This window comes from Hyperolius riggenbachi, chromosome 3 (assembly GCF_040937935.1).
Source record: "Hyperolius riggenbachi isolate aHypRig1 chromosome 3, aHypRig1.pri, whole genome shotgun sequence".
NCBI lineage: Eukaryota > Metazoa > Chordata > Amphibia > Anura > Hyperoliidae > Hyperolius > Hyperolius riggenbachi.
Window position 1 is genome coordinate 84,676,793 of NC_090648.1, and position 19,311 is coordinate 84,696,103.

At 48.2% G+C, this 19,311-nt stretch overlaps 1 protein-coding gene across 1 annotated transcript in view; it reads left to right on the top strand.

Moving 5' to 3' along the window:
- The window catches only part of LOC137562172 (adhesion G protein-coupled receptor E3-like), a 149,039-nt gene that overhangs the window by 44,915 nt on the left and 84,813 nt on the right, over window positions 1–19,311 (top strand). Inside the window, exons 6-8 of the mRNA XM_068273505.1 lie at window positions 132–236; window positions 2,851–2,958; window positions 3,918–4,022. Coding sequence (XP_068129606.1) covers window positions 132–236; window positions 2,851–2,958; window positions 3,918–4,022 — 318 coding nt within the window. The remainder of the gene's footprint in view (window positions 1–131; window positions 237–2,850; window positions 2,959–3,917; window positions 4,023–19,311) is intronic.

Sequence of the window (19,311 nt, forward strand, 5' to 3'; positions counted from 1 at the left end):
ATGCATGCAAAAATGTACATATAACCTATAAAAAAAAGTGCAATACATGAAAATGCAAAAATAAGCACTTAAAAAAATGGACCATTGAAATTCTTGTGCTTATATTAAAACACCGTCACCGTCTTCAACAGAACAGAATACCACAACACCATCAGTGCAAACTACACCACATGTGGAGACAAGCACAGCATTACAGCACAAACCAGATGCAGAAACATCACAGATGACAACGTCAGGTGAGCAATTCACTGCCAATGACTCAATAAAGGAAATGTATTGTAAGTAAATAAAAAATCTCTGTCATTCCCCTTTGTTTCCCTGTCACTGTGCCCTGGGCTGCTAGACTTTGATATTAAAATATATGCCAATGCATGAGTGCAACCAGACTGTGCAAGCCTAGTAGAATGAAGAGCTTGTGTGTGGAGGAAAAACGGTGTGCAAGAGCAGCTTTCTACTGGGCATGTGCAAACATTACTTGCACATGCCCAGTTTAGATGCCTTCAAACATGGCGGCAGTGTACCCAGAAGGCACCTATTCAAGAAGACCTAGTCGAATACGTTTAGAGGGACCCTGTGCTGGAAAAGCGGGTTGCGTGAGTATCTGGGAAGCCAATGGACTATGTAGAAGCTTCCCATTACTGAGGTAAGTATTCATTATTTTTTTCCTTAGGTACGCTTTAAAGTGGACCTGAACTCTTGCACAGGACAGAAGGAAAACGTAGAGAATTAATTTGCATATATTCAGCAGTGACACACTGGGAGTCATCTTGGAGCTCACTCCAACCTGAATTATCGCAAATTATGTCTGTTTTAAGAAAGCAAACGTTTGTTTTCCATAGCATTTTAGTAAGTAGGCTTTTAGGACCAGTGTAGCCCCTCACACACTCCAATGAGTTCTGGGTCACCATGAGCTCGCTGGTTAGTCTGTATCAGCTATAACAAATACATGTTTGTTTGTTTTTGTTTAAAGGTCATTTATGCTGCTCTGTATCTTTTAGAGCAGAGTTCTGAGTTCAGGTCTAATTTAAAGTGTACCCAAGGCAAATTAAAAAGAAAAAAAAAAAAAATGAGATAACCTACCTAAGAAGTGGGAAGCCTCTTGACCCTCCAGAGCAGGGGTAGGGAACCTATGGCTCGGGAGCCAGATGTGGCTCTTTTGATGGCTACATCTGGCTCACAGTTAGGGGTTGATTCACTAAGCTATACTGCTCAAGCAGCGCAGCTTAGTGTGACACCGCAAGTAAAGTTTTAAAAGTAGTGCACGCTACTGCTGTAACCTGCACCACTAACCTACTCACGCTCCCCTCAAAACTAATGGCCGTTCCATTTGTCCCACCCTGGACCCTGTCAGGGCCAGTGACTTTGTAGGATGAGATCCCTGCACTTTGATTGGCCCAATAGGTTGCCTGTCACTTGACAGGCAGCCTATTGGGCCAAAGTGCAGGGATCTCATCCTACAAAGTGAATCAACCTCCAAGTGAGCTAGCTAATTGTACAAGCTGTTAGTTGGTATTTCTCCTGTCTGGCTCTCAGGGAGATTGCTGATGTTGCTGTAGACGTGTCTGACACTTCCGCTGCCTGGAGGATCAACTGTATACACATAACCATGGCAACAGGGACGTGAGCCCTCTCTTAAAAAAATATGTGGCTTTTATGGCTCTCTTTGCCAAAAATGTTCCTGACCCCTGCGCCAGAGCTTCACTGCTGATGGTAGTACCAGTAATATTGCCGCACAGCCATATTACAATTGGTTAGTGCATCAGGCCAGGGGTGTAAGTACAGATCACGGGAACCCCCAAGCAAAACTTTGATGGGCCCCTCAATGTTCACACCCTTTCCCTTGCCTCCCCCCGGTGACCCTCACAGCCAGGGGCCCATCTTACAAGCGTCATGAAACAAGTGTGGACATTGTAATCTTCACACCCATGACAAGTGAGCCACAAAAATACCTGATCTAGAGAATGGACCTCTTTATCAGAGGGATTGATGTAGTAGTTGGGGCACCTTGCAGGCAGCTCTGGGCCCCCCTGCGGTTGGGTGTGCTGTGTTGATATGAATTTATATTACTCAGTGCTTCTCAAGCTATGTCAGTGCTTCTCATATGACTCAGTGCTTCTCAAGCTATGTCAGCGCTTCTCAAGCTCTGCACCCTGGTGCGCCGCAAGCACACATTCCAGGGGAGCCTCAACGTCCATCCCTGTCCTTGCCGTCCATCCACTTACTCTGTCTTTTGTGTTTTGTCTGCCCTACTAAGCGGTTTTGCTGTGATCCCTGCTTCACAGTGTTGGGTGAGTCATCAAGGGCGCCATCACCCGGCAAAGTTTGGGAAACTTACTTACTAAGTAGAGGTTAGGGCCCCTCTTGTAGAGAGTGACCTCATCGTGGTGGGAGGGTCAAGTAATTAGTAATTTGCTTGCAAACTATTTGGGTAACTAACATCTTCCAATAATGGAATGAATGCAAGGTGTGCTTGTTGCCTATAAGTAGGCTCTACACACTTATGCGGGTAGTCATTTGGATGTAGTTTGTCCTAAGAAGCGCTGCCTTTCTCTGCGGTGTACATAAATGTAAGTATATTCTACAGCCAGCTTCTCCCATTCATATGTTTGCAACTAGTACATATGCAGAGCTTCTGTTTTGGATTCAAGGTGTGTTTTTTGTCTCTAGGGGGGCTCATCGCATCTCTGTAGGTACCCATTCGCCTGGTGATGCGCTGATTTTTCCCTTTTTGTAGATTCAGCTATTTTATGGAATACATTTATACTGCAATATACAGTGATGCTGTAATGCTTCCTAACCAAATTATTGGAGCATCAAAACTTAACACTGACCTGTTCTGTTCTTTCCAAGAACCAGATTTCTGTAACAAAAGTGGAAGCATCTCTGTATGTTCATGCCGTCCAGGACTCACCTTGATTCGGAAGTTTCAGAAGAACAATTATCTTTACTTCTGTAGAAGTAAGGATCTGTTACTTACATTGGTACTATTCACAGATAATATAATGCCCTGCCAGCTGGTAGAGATCTGTGAATTGATAGAACTTCCTGCATGAATACAGTTTTATGAATTGAATACCATCAAAGAACAGTAAGGCCCTCTGGGGTGACAGAGTTCTGTGACATGATACAGTTCTGTAAGGCATACCTATAAAATAGCCACCAGGAGATTTGGGCACAGGGTAAAGCCGATAAATGGATCACCCTGCTCCTGCACAAGTCCCGGCAGTGCTAATTACTATTCCCCCTCCTGGCCGCTATGAATAGTGGGGTTAAGGTGTAATTCAGCTTCCAGCTATTGCTGGCGGCTGAATTACAGTGTTTTTCTAGTAATCTGTGCTCCGTCTTTTGATGGCGCCCAAATTACTCACTAAGTGCCGCTATAGCCGTAATTCCTATTACGGCCTATGGGGGCGCCGGCTGTGCCCAAATCTTGTTGTTTTAACAGCGCTCATCTGTAAGACATGACCGAATAGCGACTGAATAACAAAGTGGTGTAGCTGCAGAGCCATAGGCCCCAGTGCAACCCCCATTACCCCCCCCCCCCCCCTCACATTACTGCATGCATGATAGTTCCATGACCACCTAATACAGCTTTACAGAAGAAAAATACTGACACCCAATGCAGAGCCGAATCATCCACACGGCAACTAAGTCAGGGGCCAAGAACCTGGTAGCTGTCCAGGGCCAGGCGACCACCTTTTCTGAGTCCCATTTCTCATCTTACCTTACCAAAGAAGCCGGGTGGCCAGCAGGGGGAGACAAATATACTTTTTAATCCTCCGAAGTAATGCATGCAAAAAATGTACATAAAACATGCCAAAACAAAATTCATTGCATGAAAATGTACAAATCTATGCACTTACAAAGATCAGACCACTGAAATTCTTGGGTTAATATTAAAATCCTGTCTTCAACAGACCTGAGCAACGTCACAACGCCATCAGTGCAAACGACACCACGTGTGGAGACAAGCACAGCATTAAAGCACACGCCAGTTACCCCAACCTCAAAGATGACGTCAGGTGAGCAATTCACTGCCAATGGCATAATAAAGGTATTTCCAAGCATCTTTACAAAACATTGAGGCCTTGTTCACATCTAAAAACGAAAACGCAAGCGTTTTGCGTTTTTGTGTGCTTTTTTTTAGTGCCTCCCAGGGCTCGCCTGCGTGCTGCGATTTTGTTAAAAGTGCTTTTCTAAGCGCTTTTCCAGAGCGGTTTTTAAATTCACTCCCTGACGCAAGTCAGGAAGTGAACTCTTTGTCCCGGAAAAGAATAAATACAATGTATTTATTCTTAAAAACGCGAACGCAATCGCTACACAAAGCGATATTGTGAGTGTTTCCATTTTTCCTATACCTTCCATTGAGGAAAAATCGCCTCAAAAATGGTACAGGCACCGCTTTGCTGAGCAGATCGGAAACGAACCGCTCAGATGTGAACTCTCTCATAGGGAATCATTGCACAAGCGTTTTTTTTTAAATCGCCTGCGCTTGAAAAAAAGGGCAAAAAACACCCTTAAGTGTGAATGAGCCCTCACAGTTATTGGAAAGGTAGCAAGAAGAGGGCGGACCAATTACATTAATAAAAGACTCTTCTGCATTTATTCAGAAATGGCGCCATAGCAACATGAGGATCACCTATATGTATGGTTTATATTTCCTGGAGATTTGCTTTAAAGCAGCAGGGAATGGGATAGTCATACTATCTCAGGAAATAAAAAAACAACACCACATATATAAGTAGATAAATACTTGTTCTACATACCAGTGCAGATTCTAGGCTAAAATGCACCCAGGGAGAGGGTGTAAAAATTGCGCCCCGCCCGCCCACACAGAGCCAGGTATAGGTGCCCGCAGTATAGGTTAGCCAGGTCTAGTTGCACTCAGTATAGGTCCCCCCAGTATAGGTAGCCAGGAATAGGTACCCCAGTATAGGTAGCCAGGAATAGGTACCCCAGTATAGGTAGCCAGGAATAGGTACCCCAGTATAGGTAGCCAGCTATAGGTCCCCCCAGTATAGGTAGGGAGGTATAGGTGCCCCAGTATAGTTGCCCCCAGTATAGGTTAGCCAGGTAGGTGCCTCCAGTATAGGTATCCAGTATAATTGCGCCCAGTATAGGTTAGATAGGCAGGCACCCCCGGTATAAGTTAGATAGGTAGGTGCCCCCAGTACAGGCTAGCTAGCTGGGTGCCTCTAATATAGGTAGCCAGAATCGTTGCCCCCAGCATAGGTTAGATTAGGTAGCTGCCCCCCAGTATAGGTTAGATTAGGTTTCTGCCCCCCAGTATAGGTTAGATTAGGTATCTGCCCCCCAGTATAGGTTAGATAGGTAGCTGCTCCCCAGTATAGGTTAGATTAGGTAGCTGCCCCCCAGTATAGGTTAGATTAGGTAGCTGCCCCCCCAGTATAGGTTAGATAGTTAGCTGCCCCCCAGTATAGGTCAGATTAGGTAGCTGCCCCCCAGTATAGGTTAGGTAGGTAGGTCCCCCCCCCATAATGGAGGGGGGAGCCGCAGCCGTGGGGAGGGCAGCCCGACCTCTCCCTCCCTTCCTCCCTCTCCCCGGGCCACCCTCCGTGCTCCCCCCTCAGATGCAGAGTGATTGCAGCAGGGAAGCGCTGTAAATAATAACTCACCTCCCTGGTTTCAATCGTCGATCACTCACTTGCCGCCGGTCTCCTGCTCTGTATAGACGCGTATACACACTCTGCTAAACAGGAAGCAGCGTGTGTATACCCGGCTATGCAGAGAGGAGACCAGCGGCTAGTGATTGATCGGCGATTGAAACCAGGGAGGTGAGTAGCTATTTACAGTGCTTCCCTGCTGCAATCACTCTGCAGTCGGAGCGGGGAGCACAGAGGGCTGCCCAGGGAGAGGAAGGGAGGGAGAGGAAGGGAGGGAGAGGTCGGGCTGCCCTCCCCGCGGCTACGGCCCCCCCTCCATTACAGCGTCCCCCTCCCAATAGAGCTCAGGGCGGCTGCACGGCCCCTAGAAACAGGCCTGCTACTTACATACTGTATGTACTGTACTGTTCATGTTTTGATTTCATTTAATTTTATATAGTAAATAAAGAGAAAACTGTTTCAGTCATTTTCCACCTTTACTGCCTCAGACTGAAGCCAATCCTGATGTCATTTCCTCCCTTACTCTTTATTTTCTCCTGCCTGAAATGGCGTATGCATTGACAGACCTCCTACCCACTGAGCTCTGTAGTAGAAACTGCACTGTCATATCTAGCTTTCTTTGTAAACATGTGAGCGCAGCATAGATCCTATTTCAGCAGCTTCTGCAGAGCTGTATTTCCCTTCTCAGCCTCCTGTCACACTGAACTGTCCTCAGCCAATCAGTGAGGAGAAAGAATGTGGGAGGAGAGATAACAAGCTTCCCTCTCCCCAGCAATGTGCCAGGCAACTAAAGTTGAAGGACCTCTATCATATAAAACATCCACTTATCTCTGTACCGGTTGCAATCCAATAAAGATAGGCTTTTTATTTGTAACAAAATACCAACACCGACAGAGGTGGGGCGTTACTATGGCGAGCATCACTTAGGCTGGGCGCATGCTTGAGATGTATGAAAATGTTTTCTGCACACTATACTCATTTTTTACTACCAAAAACATACACATTTTTTCTCAGCTGCTAAGTAATTGATTGTAACATGCATAAAGTTTCGCCTTTGAAAGAGAACCTGAAGTTCTTTTAGGCTGGTTTCACAGTGGGACGTTACAGGCGCACGTTAGAGCAGCCTGTAACGCACCCCACCGCACAGCAATGAAAAATCAATGGGCTGTTCACAGTGCCCACGTTGCGTTACACAGTAACGCTACGCCATAATATAACGTACTGCATGCAGTACTTTGTAAGCGGCAGAGCCGCGTTAGACTGCTTGGACATGCGCTGTAATGTTGGGGAGGAGCGGAGAGCGGCCAGGCACATGGCTAATTAATATTCACTGCACTCAGTGATGTGCAGTGTTTACTTCCTGGAGCGGCCGCTCTGTGCGGTGATTAGCCGGGCGGGACCACGTAATGCCGCATGCGCACAAGAGTGCGCATCACGGCATCACTGACGCCAGAGTGAGCTGCACAACGCGGCTCACTCTGACGTCCAAAGCAGGGAGCACCAGGCGTTGTGTTAGGGGCACGTTATGCGACCATAACGTCCCCTAAAACGCAACATCCTGGTGTGAAACCAGCCTTAAGCATTATCAGTTGCCTGGCTATCCTGCTGATCCTCTGCCTCTAATACCTTTACCCATAGACACTGAACAAGCATGCAGATCAGGTGTTTCTGACATCATTGTCAGATCTGACAAGATTAGCCTCATGCTTGTTTCTGGTGTGATTCAGACACCACTGCAGCCAATAGGCAAGCAGGGCTGCCAGGCAACTAGTATTGCTTAAAAGGAAATAAATTTGGCAGCCTCCATATTCTTCTCACTAAAGTTGTCCTTTAAGTTGAATTACTGAAATAAATGAACTTTTGCACGATATTCTAGTTTTTCGAGTTTCACCTGTAATGTGTCCAGAAAATGCTTGCAACCAGTTTAAGCCTGGAATAAATGCATTGAAAGGGATATCATAAGCGATGTATAAATGATATAAACCCAACCTTCTCCTTAAGAGGATAAAATATATAAAATGAACCCATTCCAGGAGATGTACTCACAATGAAGGACTACATCTGGCATGCATTGCAGCAGCCGGAAACGCACATCACACACAACCACTACAGGTGAGATTTCATAAGAATAATACAGTATGTTGTTTTATAATTCAAACCACACTGGTGCTTTCTATCCTGGTTCTTTTTCCTTCATATTACCATTTTAATTTTAAATTTAAATTAGTAATATATCAATTTAAAGGATGGGAATAAAGTTTAGAGTCAATCACAGTAGAGAAATATATATATTTACATAAAAAGAGGGACAAAGTCCTGAAAGAGGGACAGTTGGGAGCTATGTTTCAAACTGTGGCACCTGCAGCTCTGGAAGTAGAAAATGGCAGAGCCCATACATATGGGGATGGGGGAAAAGCCCTCTGAAGGTAAGTAATGTCTGCTTCAGCCAATTAGGCTGCATTAGTTAAAGGATACCCGAAGTGACATGTGACATGATGAGACATGGGTATGTACAGTGCCTAGCACACAAATAACTTATGCAGTGTTCCTTTTTTTCTTTCTCTGCCTGAAAGAGTTAAATATCAGGTATGTAAGTGGCTGACTTCAGAGGTGAGTCTATTGTTCTTTTCTTAGAAAAGAACAATAGACTCACCTCTGAAGACTGCCTCTGTATAGTGAAGGCCTCAGGCGGAATGCTTATGCTTTATATGAACTTTTTATAAACTTTTAAGCACACATAGTAGCAGTTGTGTATGCGCAACCTTCGTTTGCATATTGTTTTGATTTTTTTCGAAGGGGCAGCTCCAACTTAGTAGTACAATTGTGTACTCAGGCAAGGTGTAGCGCTTATCTCCTTGTTGGATATGTAAGTGGCTGACTCAGTCCTGACTCAGACAGGAAGTGAGTACAGTGTGACCCTCACTGATAAGAAATTGTCCTTTTTATCTCTTTCTTGCTCTCAGAAGTCATTTTCTGCTAGGAAAATGTTTTATAGTTGGAATTTCTTATCAGTGAGGGTCACACTGTAGCGGCGGCTCCTCTGGTCCCCCGCCGACAGCTAGTTTTGTTTTTGCCGACTCGGGGGGCCGCCATGCGTACCTTTGCATGCGTTTTCCGCAGGTGCAGGACGCTATCGTGGATGGCAACACGTATCTTTGTACACGTTGCAGGTGCACACAAAGATACGCGTTGCAGGTGCAACGCATACAAAGATTCGTGTTGCCATCCGCCATAGCTTCCTGCACAAGCAGGAACGCATGCAAAGGTACGAGTGGCGGCCCTCCGAGTCAGCAAAAAGCTGTCGGCAGGGGACCGGAGGAGCTGTGAGTGACTACGAGGGCACAGGATGGCTGCGGGGGGCTGGTAGAGGCCCCAGGTAAGTGAGGGCTCTTTCACACTTGGACGTTGCATTGCAGGGGACATTAAGGTCGCATAATGTTCCCCTAACGCAATGCATGGTGGTGCTAAAGGTGGTCGCTACATAGAGCCGCGTTTTGCGGCTCTTGGTGCGCCGTTTTCGTTCGATAGTGATAGAACGAAAACGGCGCATGCGTCAAAAGACTGGGGAGACCACGTGATCGGAACACTCCGCATCACGTGGTCCCACCAGCCAATAAGCTGCCGCTCCAGGAAGTGAACACTGCAGTGCAGTGAATATTATTTGGCCATGTGGCTATGCACAATAGCGGACTCTCCCCTCCTCCTCCAACATTACTGAGCATGTGCAAACAGTCTAACGCGGCTAAAACCGCGTATAACGCACAGCATGCTGCACTTTCATTGAGCGTGCAGCGTTACACTGTAACGCAACGTGGGCACTGTGAACAGCCCATTGATTTTGCATTGCTGTGAGTTGGGCTGCGTTACAGGCTGCACTACCGTGCGCCTGTAACGTCCCACTGTGAAAGCAGCCTAAAACTCAATATTTTATTTATTTATTTGGTTCCCTTTAAAGATGAACTGTAACCAAGAATTAAACTTAATCCCAATCAAAAGCTAATTCCCCTTTCCCATGAGAAATATTTACCTTTTCTGTAATAGATCATCAGGGGGTTCTGTATGGCTGATATTATGGTGAAACCTCTCTCACAGTGTGATGTCAGGACCTTGGTCTTGACAGTTTCCTGTCTGTAAGCTTTGTTGCATTGTGGGAAATAACATCTATTTCCAACTGCAAAGCAGCTGGTATCTCCATCTACGCATATTTATATTTATACAAAAATAACCTTTTAGCCTATTGCATTGTTAGTGGGCGTGCTTATTAGTGTTGGGCGAACAGTGTTCGCCACTGTTCGGGTTCTGCAGAACATCACCCTGTTCGGGTGATGTTCGAGTTCGGCCGAACACCTGATGGTGTTCGGCCAAACTGTTCGGCCATGTGGCCAAACTAAGAGCGCATGGCCGAACGTTCCCCGAACGTTCGGCTAGCGCTGTGATTGGCCGAACGGGTCACGTGGTTCGGACCCGAACGCGCTCTGATTGGCCGAACGGGTCACGTGGTTAGGACCCGAACGCGCTCTGATTGGCCGAACGGGTCACGTGGTTCGGGTAAATAAATACTCACCCACACTATATAGCATTGTGTTTACTGCCACTCTGTGTGTCTGCTGGGAACAGTAGTACACCACTCACCCTGTATAGCATTGTGCTCTGTGTCGCTGCTGGGAATAGTAGTACACCGCTCACCCACACTATATAGCATTGTGTTTACTGCCACTCTGTGTGTCTGCTGGAAACAGTAGTACACCGCTCACCCTGTATAGCATTGTGCTCTGTGTTGCTGCTGGGAATAGTAGTACACCGCTCACCCACCACTGTATAGCATTGTGCTCTGTGTCGCTGCTGGGAACAGTAGTACACCGCTCACCCACACTATATAGCATTGTGTTTACTGCCACTCTGTGTGTCTGCTGGGAACAGTAGTACACTGCTCACCCTGTATAGCATTGTGCTCTGTGTCGCTGCTGGGAATAGTAGTACACCGCTCACCCACACTATATAGCATTGTGTTTACTGCCACTCTGTGTGTCTGCTGGGAACAGTAGTACACCGCTCAACCACCACTGTATAGCATTGTGCTCTGTGTGTCTGCTGGGAACAGTAGTACACCGCTCAACCACCACTGTATAGCATTGTGCTCTGTGTCGCTGCTGGGAACAGTAGTACACCGCTCACCCACACTATATAGCATTGTGTTTACTGCCACTCTGTGTGTCTGCTGGGAACAGTAGTACACTGCTCACCCTGTATAGCATTGTGCTCTGTGTCGCTGCTGGGAATAGTAGTACACCGCTCACCCACACTATATAGCATTGTGTTTACTGCCACTCTGTGTGTCTGCTGGGAACAGTAGTACACCTCTCAACCACCACTGTATAGCATTGTGCTCTGTGTGTCTGCTGGGAACAGTAGTACACCGCTCAACCACCACTGTATAGCATTGTGCTCTGTGTGTCTGCTGGGAACAGTAGTACACCGCTTACCCTGTATAGCATTGTGCTCTGTGTCGCTGCTGGGAATAGTAGTACACCGCTCACACCCACACTATATAGCATTGTGTTTACTGCCACTCTGTGTGTCTGCTGGGAACAGTAGTACACCGCTTACCCTGTATAGCATTGTGCTCTGTGTCGCTGCTGGGAATAGTAGTACACCGCTCACCCACACTATATAGCATTGTGTTTACTGCCACTCTGTGTGTCTGCTGGGAACAGTAGTACACCGCTCAACCACCACTGTATAGCATTGTGCTCTGTGTCTCTGCTGGGAATAGTAGTACACCGCTCACCCACACTATATAGCATTGTGTTTACTGCCACTCTGTGTGTCTGCTGGGAACAGTAGTACACCGCTCACCCTGTATAGCATTGTGCTCTGTGTCGCTGCTGGGAATAGTAGTACACCGCTCACCCACACTATATAGCATTGTGTTTACTGCCACTCTGTGTGTCTGCTGGGAACAGTAGTACACCGCTCACCCTGTATAGCATTGTGCTCTGTGTTGCTGCTGGGAATAGTAGTACACCGCTCACCCACCACTATATAGCATTGTGCTCTGTGTCGCTGCTGGGAACAGTAGTACACCGCTCACCCACACTACATAGAATTGTGTTTACTGCCACTCTGTGTGTCTGCTGGGAACAGTAGTACACCGCTCAACCACCACTGTATAGCATTGTGCTCTGTGTGTCTGCTGGGAACAGTAGTACACCGCTCAACCACCACTATATAGCATTGTGCTCTGTGTGTCTGCTGGGAACAGTAGTACACCGCTTACCCTGTATAGCATTGTGCTCTGTGTCGCTGCTGGGAATAGCAGTACACCGCTCACACCCACACTATATAGCATTGTGTTTACTGCCACTCTGTGTGTCTGCTGGGAACAGTAGTACACCGCTTACCCTGTATAGCATTGTGCTCTGTGTCGCTGCTGGGAATAGTAGTACACCGCTCACCCACACTATATAGCATTGTGTTTACTGCCACTCTGTGTGTCTGCTGGGAACAGTAGTACACCGCTCAACCACCACTGTATAGCATTGTGCTCTGTTTCTCTGCTGGGAACAGTAGTACACCGCTCAACCACCACTGTATAGCATTGTGCTCTGTGTCTCTGCTGGGAATAGTAGTACACCGCTCACCCACACTATATAGCATTGTGTTTACTGCCACTCTGTGTGTCTGCTGGGAACAGTAGTACACTGCTCACCCTGTATAGCATTGTGCTCTGTGTCGCTGCTGGGAATAGTAGTACACCGCTCACCTACACTATATAGCATTGTGTTTACTGCCACTCTGTGTGTCTGCTGGGAACAGTAGTACACCGCTCACCCTGTATAGCATTGTGCTCTGTGTTGCTGCTGGGAATAGTAGTACACCGCTCACCCACCACTGTATAGCATTGTGCTCTGTGTCGCTGCTGGGAACAGTAGTACACCGCTCACCCACACTATATAGCATTGTGTTTACTGCCACTCTGTGTGTCTGCTGGGAACAGTAGTACACCGCTCACCCTGTATAGCATTGTGCTCTGTGTCGCTGCTGGTAATAGTAGTACACCGCTCACCCACACTATATAGCATTGTGTTTACTGCCACTCTGTGTGTCTGCTGGGAACAGTAGTACACCGCTCACCCTGTATAGCATTGTGCTCTGTGTCGCTGCTGGGATTAGTAGTACACCGCTCACCCACACTATATAGCATTGTGTTTACTGCCACTCTGTGTGTCTGCTGGGAACAGTAGTACACCGCTCAACCACCACTGTATACCATTGTGCTCTGTGTCTCTGCTGGGAATAGTAGTACACCGCTCAACCACCACTGTATAGCATTGTGCTCTGTGTCGCTGCTGGGAATAGTAGTACACCGCTCAACCACCACTGTGTAGCATTTCTGTACTGCCACTGTACTGCTGCCAGTCAGCGTGTACTTTAAGGATAAGTGAAATGAAGAAGAAATCCTGTGAAAGAGGGAGGGGCAAGGGAAGAGGTGTTTCCCCTGACGGTTCACGTACAGGCCACAGTGGAGCACCGAAGAAAACCCACTCAATACCGCCCATGTTGTCCAGGAAATCAACCCTCACAAATCCAAAAGAACAGGACCAGATAATTAATTGGATGAGCTCTCAAGCGTTCAGCAGTGGGTAAAGCAGCACCAGCACATCACGCACGAGGTCCGAGTCCTCAGCCAGTTACAAGGAGCCAGTGGGCACAAAGCTGACACAACCGGCAGCGACACCACGCACACAACTGCCAAATAGCCAGTCCGAAGAATTTCCTCAGGACACAATGGGGTATTCGCAGGAGCTTTTCCCAGCCCAACAAACTTCCACCTTTCAAAGGTCAATGGAACAGCCAGAAATGTTGTGCCCGGATTCACAAACATTGACTGTGGGAAATGCACCGCGCACTGAAATACAAGGCGAGTCCGAGGACTTTGAAACCCAAATCCCAGAGCAAGTTGGGCAGAAGGGGTTGCAATTGCAGGAGGTCGGCCGAGAAGATCTGGAAGACGACGTTGGAGTGAGCTGCGCAGAGGTTGTTCTGGGGAGCTCTACTCCACGGCGGCGGCCCACAATCACATATGACGAGTTTGAGGAGATGGAAGAGGAGGAGGGTATGGACAATGTTGACAGAGACACAGATTTTGTATGTGAAGGAGAACATCGCCGTCGTAGCAGCACAGATGAGTCTGTTGAAGAACCCACTGCTGCACGAGTTCGCCTTGTGCCACAAGGTAGGCGGCGCGAAAGCGTGGAAGTTCAAGTGAGACGCAAAAGAGGCGCAAACAGAAATCGCCAGCAAGGCATGTGCTCCAAAGTCTGGCCTTTCTTTGAAGACAGCAGTGAGGATGGTACCATGGTGATTTGCAAGGTGTGCAAGACCCGCCTGAGCAGGGGGAAAAATATTAACAACCTCTCCACCACCAGCATGACCCGCCACATGGTATCCAAACATCCCACTCTGTGGGCGCCAGGAAAGGGTACCAGCAACACTGCCTCCTTTGGGGTCACCAGACTCACCACCAGACCCTCCTCAGCAGCAGCAGTAGCCCAGCCATTGCGTGGTTCACAACATTCACAAACATCAGACGACGCTGACACTGTCACTTTCTGGAATAGTGCTCTTGAGGTCTCCCAGTCTTCATCAAACACAACAACCAACAGCCGTTCAGTGTGCAGCCCTACGGTTCAGTTGTCTGTCTCGGAGATGCTTGAGCGCAAGAGGAAATTGCCAGCAAATGACCCCGGATTTGTGGCTGGCACCGCTGGACCTGAAACCGGGCATGGTTGTGTGTGATAATGGGAGTAATCTCATTCGCGCTTTAAGGTTGGCTAAGCTGACACACATCCCTTGCCTGGCGCACGTGATGAACCTAGTAGTTCAGTGGTTCCTGAGGACATACCCATGCGTGGCCGATCTTCTGTTGAAGGTGCGACGAGTGGCCAAACATTGTAGAAATTCCAGTACTGCTTCGGGGGCACTCGCCAAGATGCAGGAGCGCTTCAATCTCCCCCACCATCGCTTGCTGTGTAAAGTCCCTACACGCTGGAATTCTACGCTGCACATGCTAGCCCGCTTTTGCGAGCAGAAGAGTGCAGTGGTCCAATAAATGACGGCGCAGTACCGAGGCGCATCTGGACAGCTGCCAAGCTTCTGTGGATCCGATTGGGCCAACATGTTGGACCTCTGCCAAGTCCTCCAAAATTTTGAGCAATCCACGTTGCTTGTGAGCAGTGACAACGCTTCAGTCAGCATTACCATACCACTGCTGTGTTTACTGAAGAAGTCAATGTTGAAAATCAAGGAAACAGCTGTCATGATGCAACTGGGGGAATCTGAAGGAGAAAACGATCAGCGTGATGGTACCAACATCAGGCCATCCGCCTCAGGAAACGCTGGCCCCAGCAGCTTTGACGAAGAAGAGGAGGAGGAACAGCTGGAGTTGGAGCAGGAATTTCCTGCCACCACTGACGAGGGCCAGAGCGGTGCACGTTGGACTTCCACAATTCAGTGCGAATGGTCAGCAGAAGCAGACCAGGAAGAAGGTGAAGACTATGATGCATCACAACAACTATCACAACACTCATAAGAGGATGATGAGGATTCTGGCAGGACTCTGGCACACATGGCTCAATTCATGCTAGACTGCATTGAACGCGACCCACGCATTGTGCGCATTCTGGACAACACCAATTACTGGGTTTATACCCTTCTGGATCCACGGTACAAACACAATGTTCCAAAACTGCTTGAAGAAAGAGTCAGACAGGTCAAAATGGAAGAATACCAGCAGGCCCTTGTGGAGACTTTAGAGAGGAGATTGACATCCTCCCCCTCCTCTAGCCAGTTGTACGCCGACAGACTGACTTCCGCAAACCCAGGACGACCAGGAGGGCAGCAAACAACACAAGCCGCAGCTAGTGCCCAAAAGGGAATGGTATCGGCAGTGTCCTTGGAGTGGGAAAATTTTCTGACACCCATGCAGCAGCCCACAGAACAGCAAGCGTGCAGATCCACCTCCAACACCGATCGCCTGGAGAAGATGGTCAAGGACTACATGTCAGATGGCGTAGCTGTGTTGAACAATCCATCTGCACCCTTCAACTATTGGGTATCGAAGCTAGACACCTGGCACGAACTGGCAATGTACGCAATAGAGGTGCTGGCTTGCCCGGCAGCCAGCGTTATGTCGGAACGCTGTTTCAGTGCTGCCGGAGGCATCGTCACAGATCGGCGTATCCGCCTCTCCACAGAAAATGCAGACCGTCTGACTCAAATTAAAATGAATCAATCCTGGATTGGAAACGACTACGCAACACTACCGGACCCCAACCAAGTAACATGAACAATGAACATCTGTGATGGGTTAGCGTTTCCGGTCCCTGTTTATTGAACCTCTCATCTGTATTACATTTATGACTGCATCCCGACAAAAAGCATGCTATCTGCACGCTTCTTGTCCTCATGCAAGGCCTGGGTTGTTGTGTCTCAAAGTGTGGCCTTCTCCTCCTGCGCCTCCTCCTGTTCCATCACGTGTGCTGCTGCTGGGTTAGCGTTACCGGTCCCTTTTCCTGGAACCTCTCATCTGTATTACATTTATGACTGTATGGCGGCAAAATGCATGCTATCCGCACGCTTCTTGTCCTCATGCAAGGCCTGGGTTGTTGTGTCTCAAAGCGTGGCCTTCTCCTCCTGCGCCTCCTCCTGTTCCATCACGTGTGCTGCTGCTGGGTTAGCGTTTCCGGTCCCTGTTTATTGAACCTCTCATCTGTATTACATTTATGACTGCATGCCGACAAAAAGCATGCTATCCGCACGCTTCTTGTCCTCATGCAAGGCCTGGGTTGTTGTGTCTCAAAGCGTGGCCTTCTCCTCCTGCGCCTCCTCCTGTTCCATCACGTATGCTGCTGCTGGGTTAGCGTTACCGGTCCCTTTTCCTGGAACCTCTCATCTGTATTACATTTATGACTGTATGGCGGCAAAATGCATGCTATCCGCACGCTTCTTGTCCTCATGCAAGGCCTGGGTTGTTGTGTCTCAAAGCGTGGCCCTTCTCCTCCTGCGCCTCCTCCTGTTCCATCACGTGTGCTGCTGCTGGGTTAGCGTTACCGGTCCCTGTTTATTGAACCTCTCATCTGTATTACATTTATGACTGCATGCCGACAAAAAGCATGCTATCCGCACGCTTCTTGTCCTCATGCAAGGCCTGGGTTGTTGTGTCTCAAAGCGTGGCCTTCTCCTCCTGCGCCGCCCTCCTCCTGTTCCATCACGTGTGCTGCTGCTGGGTTAGCGTTTCCGGTCCCTGTTTATTGAACCTCTCATCTGTATTACATTTATGACTGTATGGCGGCAAAATGCATGCTATCCGCGCGCTTCTTGTCCTCATGCAAGGCCTGGGTTGTTGTGTCTCAAAGCGTGGCCTTCTCCTCCTGCGCCGCCCTCCTCCTGTTCCATCACGTGTGCTGCTGCTGGGTTAGCGTTACCGATCCCTGTTTATTGAACCTCTCATCTGTATTACATTTATGACTGTATGGCGGCAAAATGCATGCTATCCGCACGCTTCTTGTCCTCATGCAAGGCCTGGGTTGTTGTGTCTCAAAGCGTGGCCTTCTCCTCCTGCGCCTCCTCCTGTTCCATCATGTGTGCTGCTGCTGGGTTAGCGTTTCCAGTCCCTGTTTATTGAACCTCTCATCTGTATTACATTTATGACTGCATGCCGACAAAAAGCATGCTATCCGCACGCTTCTTGTCCTCATGCAAGGCCTGGGTTGTTGTGTCTCAAAGCGTGGCCTTCTCCTCCTGCGCCGCCCTCCTCCTGTTCCATCACGTGTGCTGCTGCTGGGTTAGCGTTACCGGTCCCTTTTCCTGGAAACTCTTATGTGTAATACATTTATGACTGTATGGCGGCAAAATGCATGCTATCCGCACGCTTCTTGTCCTCATGCAAGGCCTGGGTTGTTGTGTCTCAAAGTGTGGCCTTCTCCTCCTGCGCCGCCCTCCTCCTGTTCCATCACGTGTGCTGCTGCTGGGTTAGCGTTACCGGTCCCTTTTCCTGGAACCTCTTATCTTTATTACATTTATGACTGCATGCCGACAAAAAGCATGTTACCTGTGCAAAGAAAAGACATTTCCCGCATTTAAAAGACAGTTTTCCCTTTGAAACTTTAAAATCGATTTTCTCAAAAACTATAAGCTCTTTTTGCTAATTTTTTTTTCCTCTTGTACCCACTCCCAAGGTGCACATACCCTGTAAATTTGGGGTATGTAGCATGTAAGGAGGCTTTACAAAGCACGAAAGTTCGGGTCCCCATTGACTTCCATTATGTTCGGAGTTCGGGTCGAACACCCGAACATCGCGGCCATGTTCGGCCTGTTCGGCCCGAACCCGAACATCTAGATGTTCGCCCAACACTAGTGCTTATAGATAATGGCAGTTGGTGTTGTATGGTTTTTCTCATGTCTACCAGCAATAAAGATGATTACATACAGACTGATTGTGGATCAATACGAAACAATATGAACAAATTACATGGCGAATATGAATGATTTCTTGATCTCGCTTCTATTTTTTCATGGGTGCACTAGGTGCCAGTATGGGTGAGGGTGACAGGTGCAGGGGGCAGGGAGGACAGTGGGAGCTGGCGGTGGAGCATCGGAGGACAGCGTTCTCAGCTATACCTAATATAGCTGAGAGCTGGGGCTAGGGGCGTCGTGTGTGGCGATGGCCAGTGGAAATCTTAAATCAAGGCCGCAAGATAGAGGATATTGGCGTGGGATCATTTCCGAGGACATTGGCGCGGGAACTTTTTTTGAAAGGTAACAGGTAAGTACTCATGATTAATTAAGACTATTAGGCTACTTACACACTAAGACGTTGCGTGCTATGTTAAGGTCGCATAACGTGCACCTAATGTAACGTATGGTGGTGGTGGCAGAGGACGTTAGAGTGAGCCGCGTTAGGCGGCTCTATCCGCATAAGGTCTACCAGAGTGGCGCTGATTGGCCGGCGGGACCTCGTGATGCGGAGTGAGACACTCCGCATCACATGGTCCCGCCGGCCAATCAGCAGCCGCCAGTGCAGTGCATATTAAGTAGCCGCTACTGTAGGGGCATCTCCCCGCCTCCTCTCGCCCCCCACTGAGCATGTGCAAACAGTCTAACGCGGCTTAAGCCGCTCAGAACGCACAATTCGCTGCACTTTGCCCGAACGTGCAGCGTTACTGTGTAACGCAACGTGGGCAGTGTGAACGGCCTCATTGACTTTGTAGTGCTGTGCGGTGGGCTGCGTTACAGGCTGCACTAACGTGCACCTGTAACGTCCTGGTGTGTAAGTAGCCTTAAAGAGACTCCGTAACAAAAATTTCATCCGGTTTTCTTCCATCCTACAAGTTCCAAAATCTATTCTAATGTGCTCTGGCTTACTGCAGCACGTTCTACTATCACCATCTCTGTAATAAATCAACTTATCTCTCTCTTGTCAGACTTGTCAGGCCTGTGTCTGAAAGGCTGCCAAGTTCTTCAGTGTTGTGGTTCTGTGATGCATCTCCCCCCTCCAGGCCCCTCTCTGCACACTGCCTGTGTGTTATTTAGATTAGTGCAGCTTCTCTCTGCTCTATTATCTTTTACAAGCTGGATAAATCCTCCTCTGAGCTGGCTGGGCTTTCACATACTGAAGAATTACATA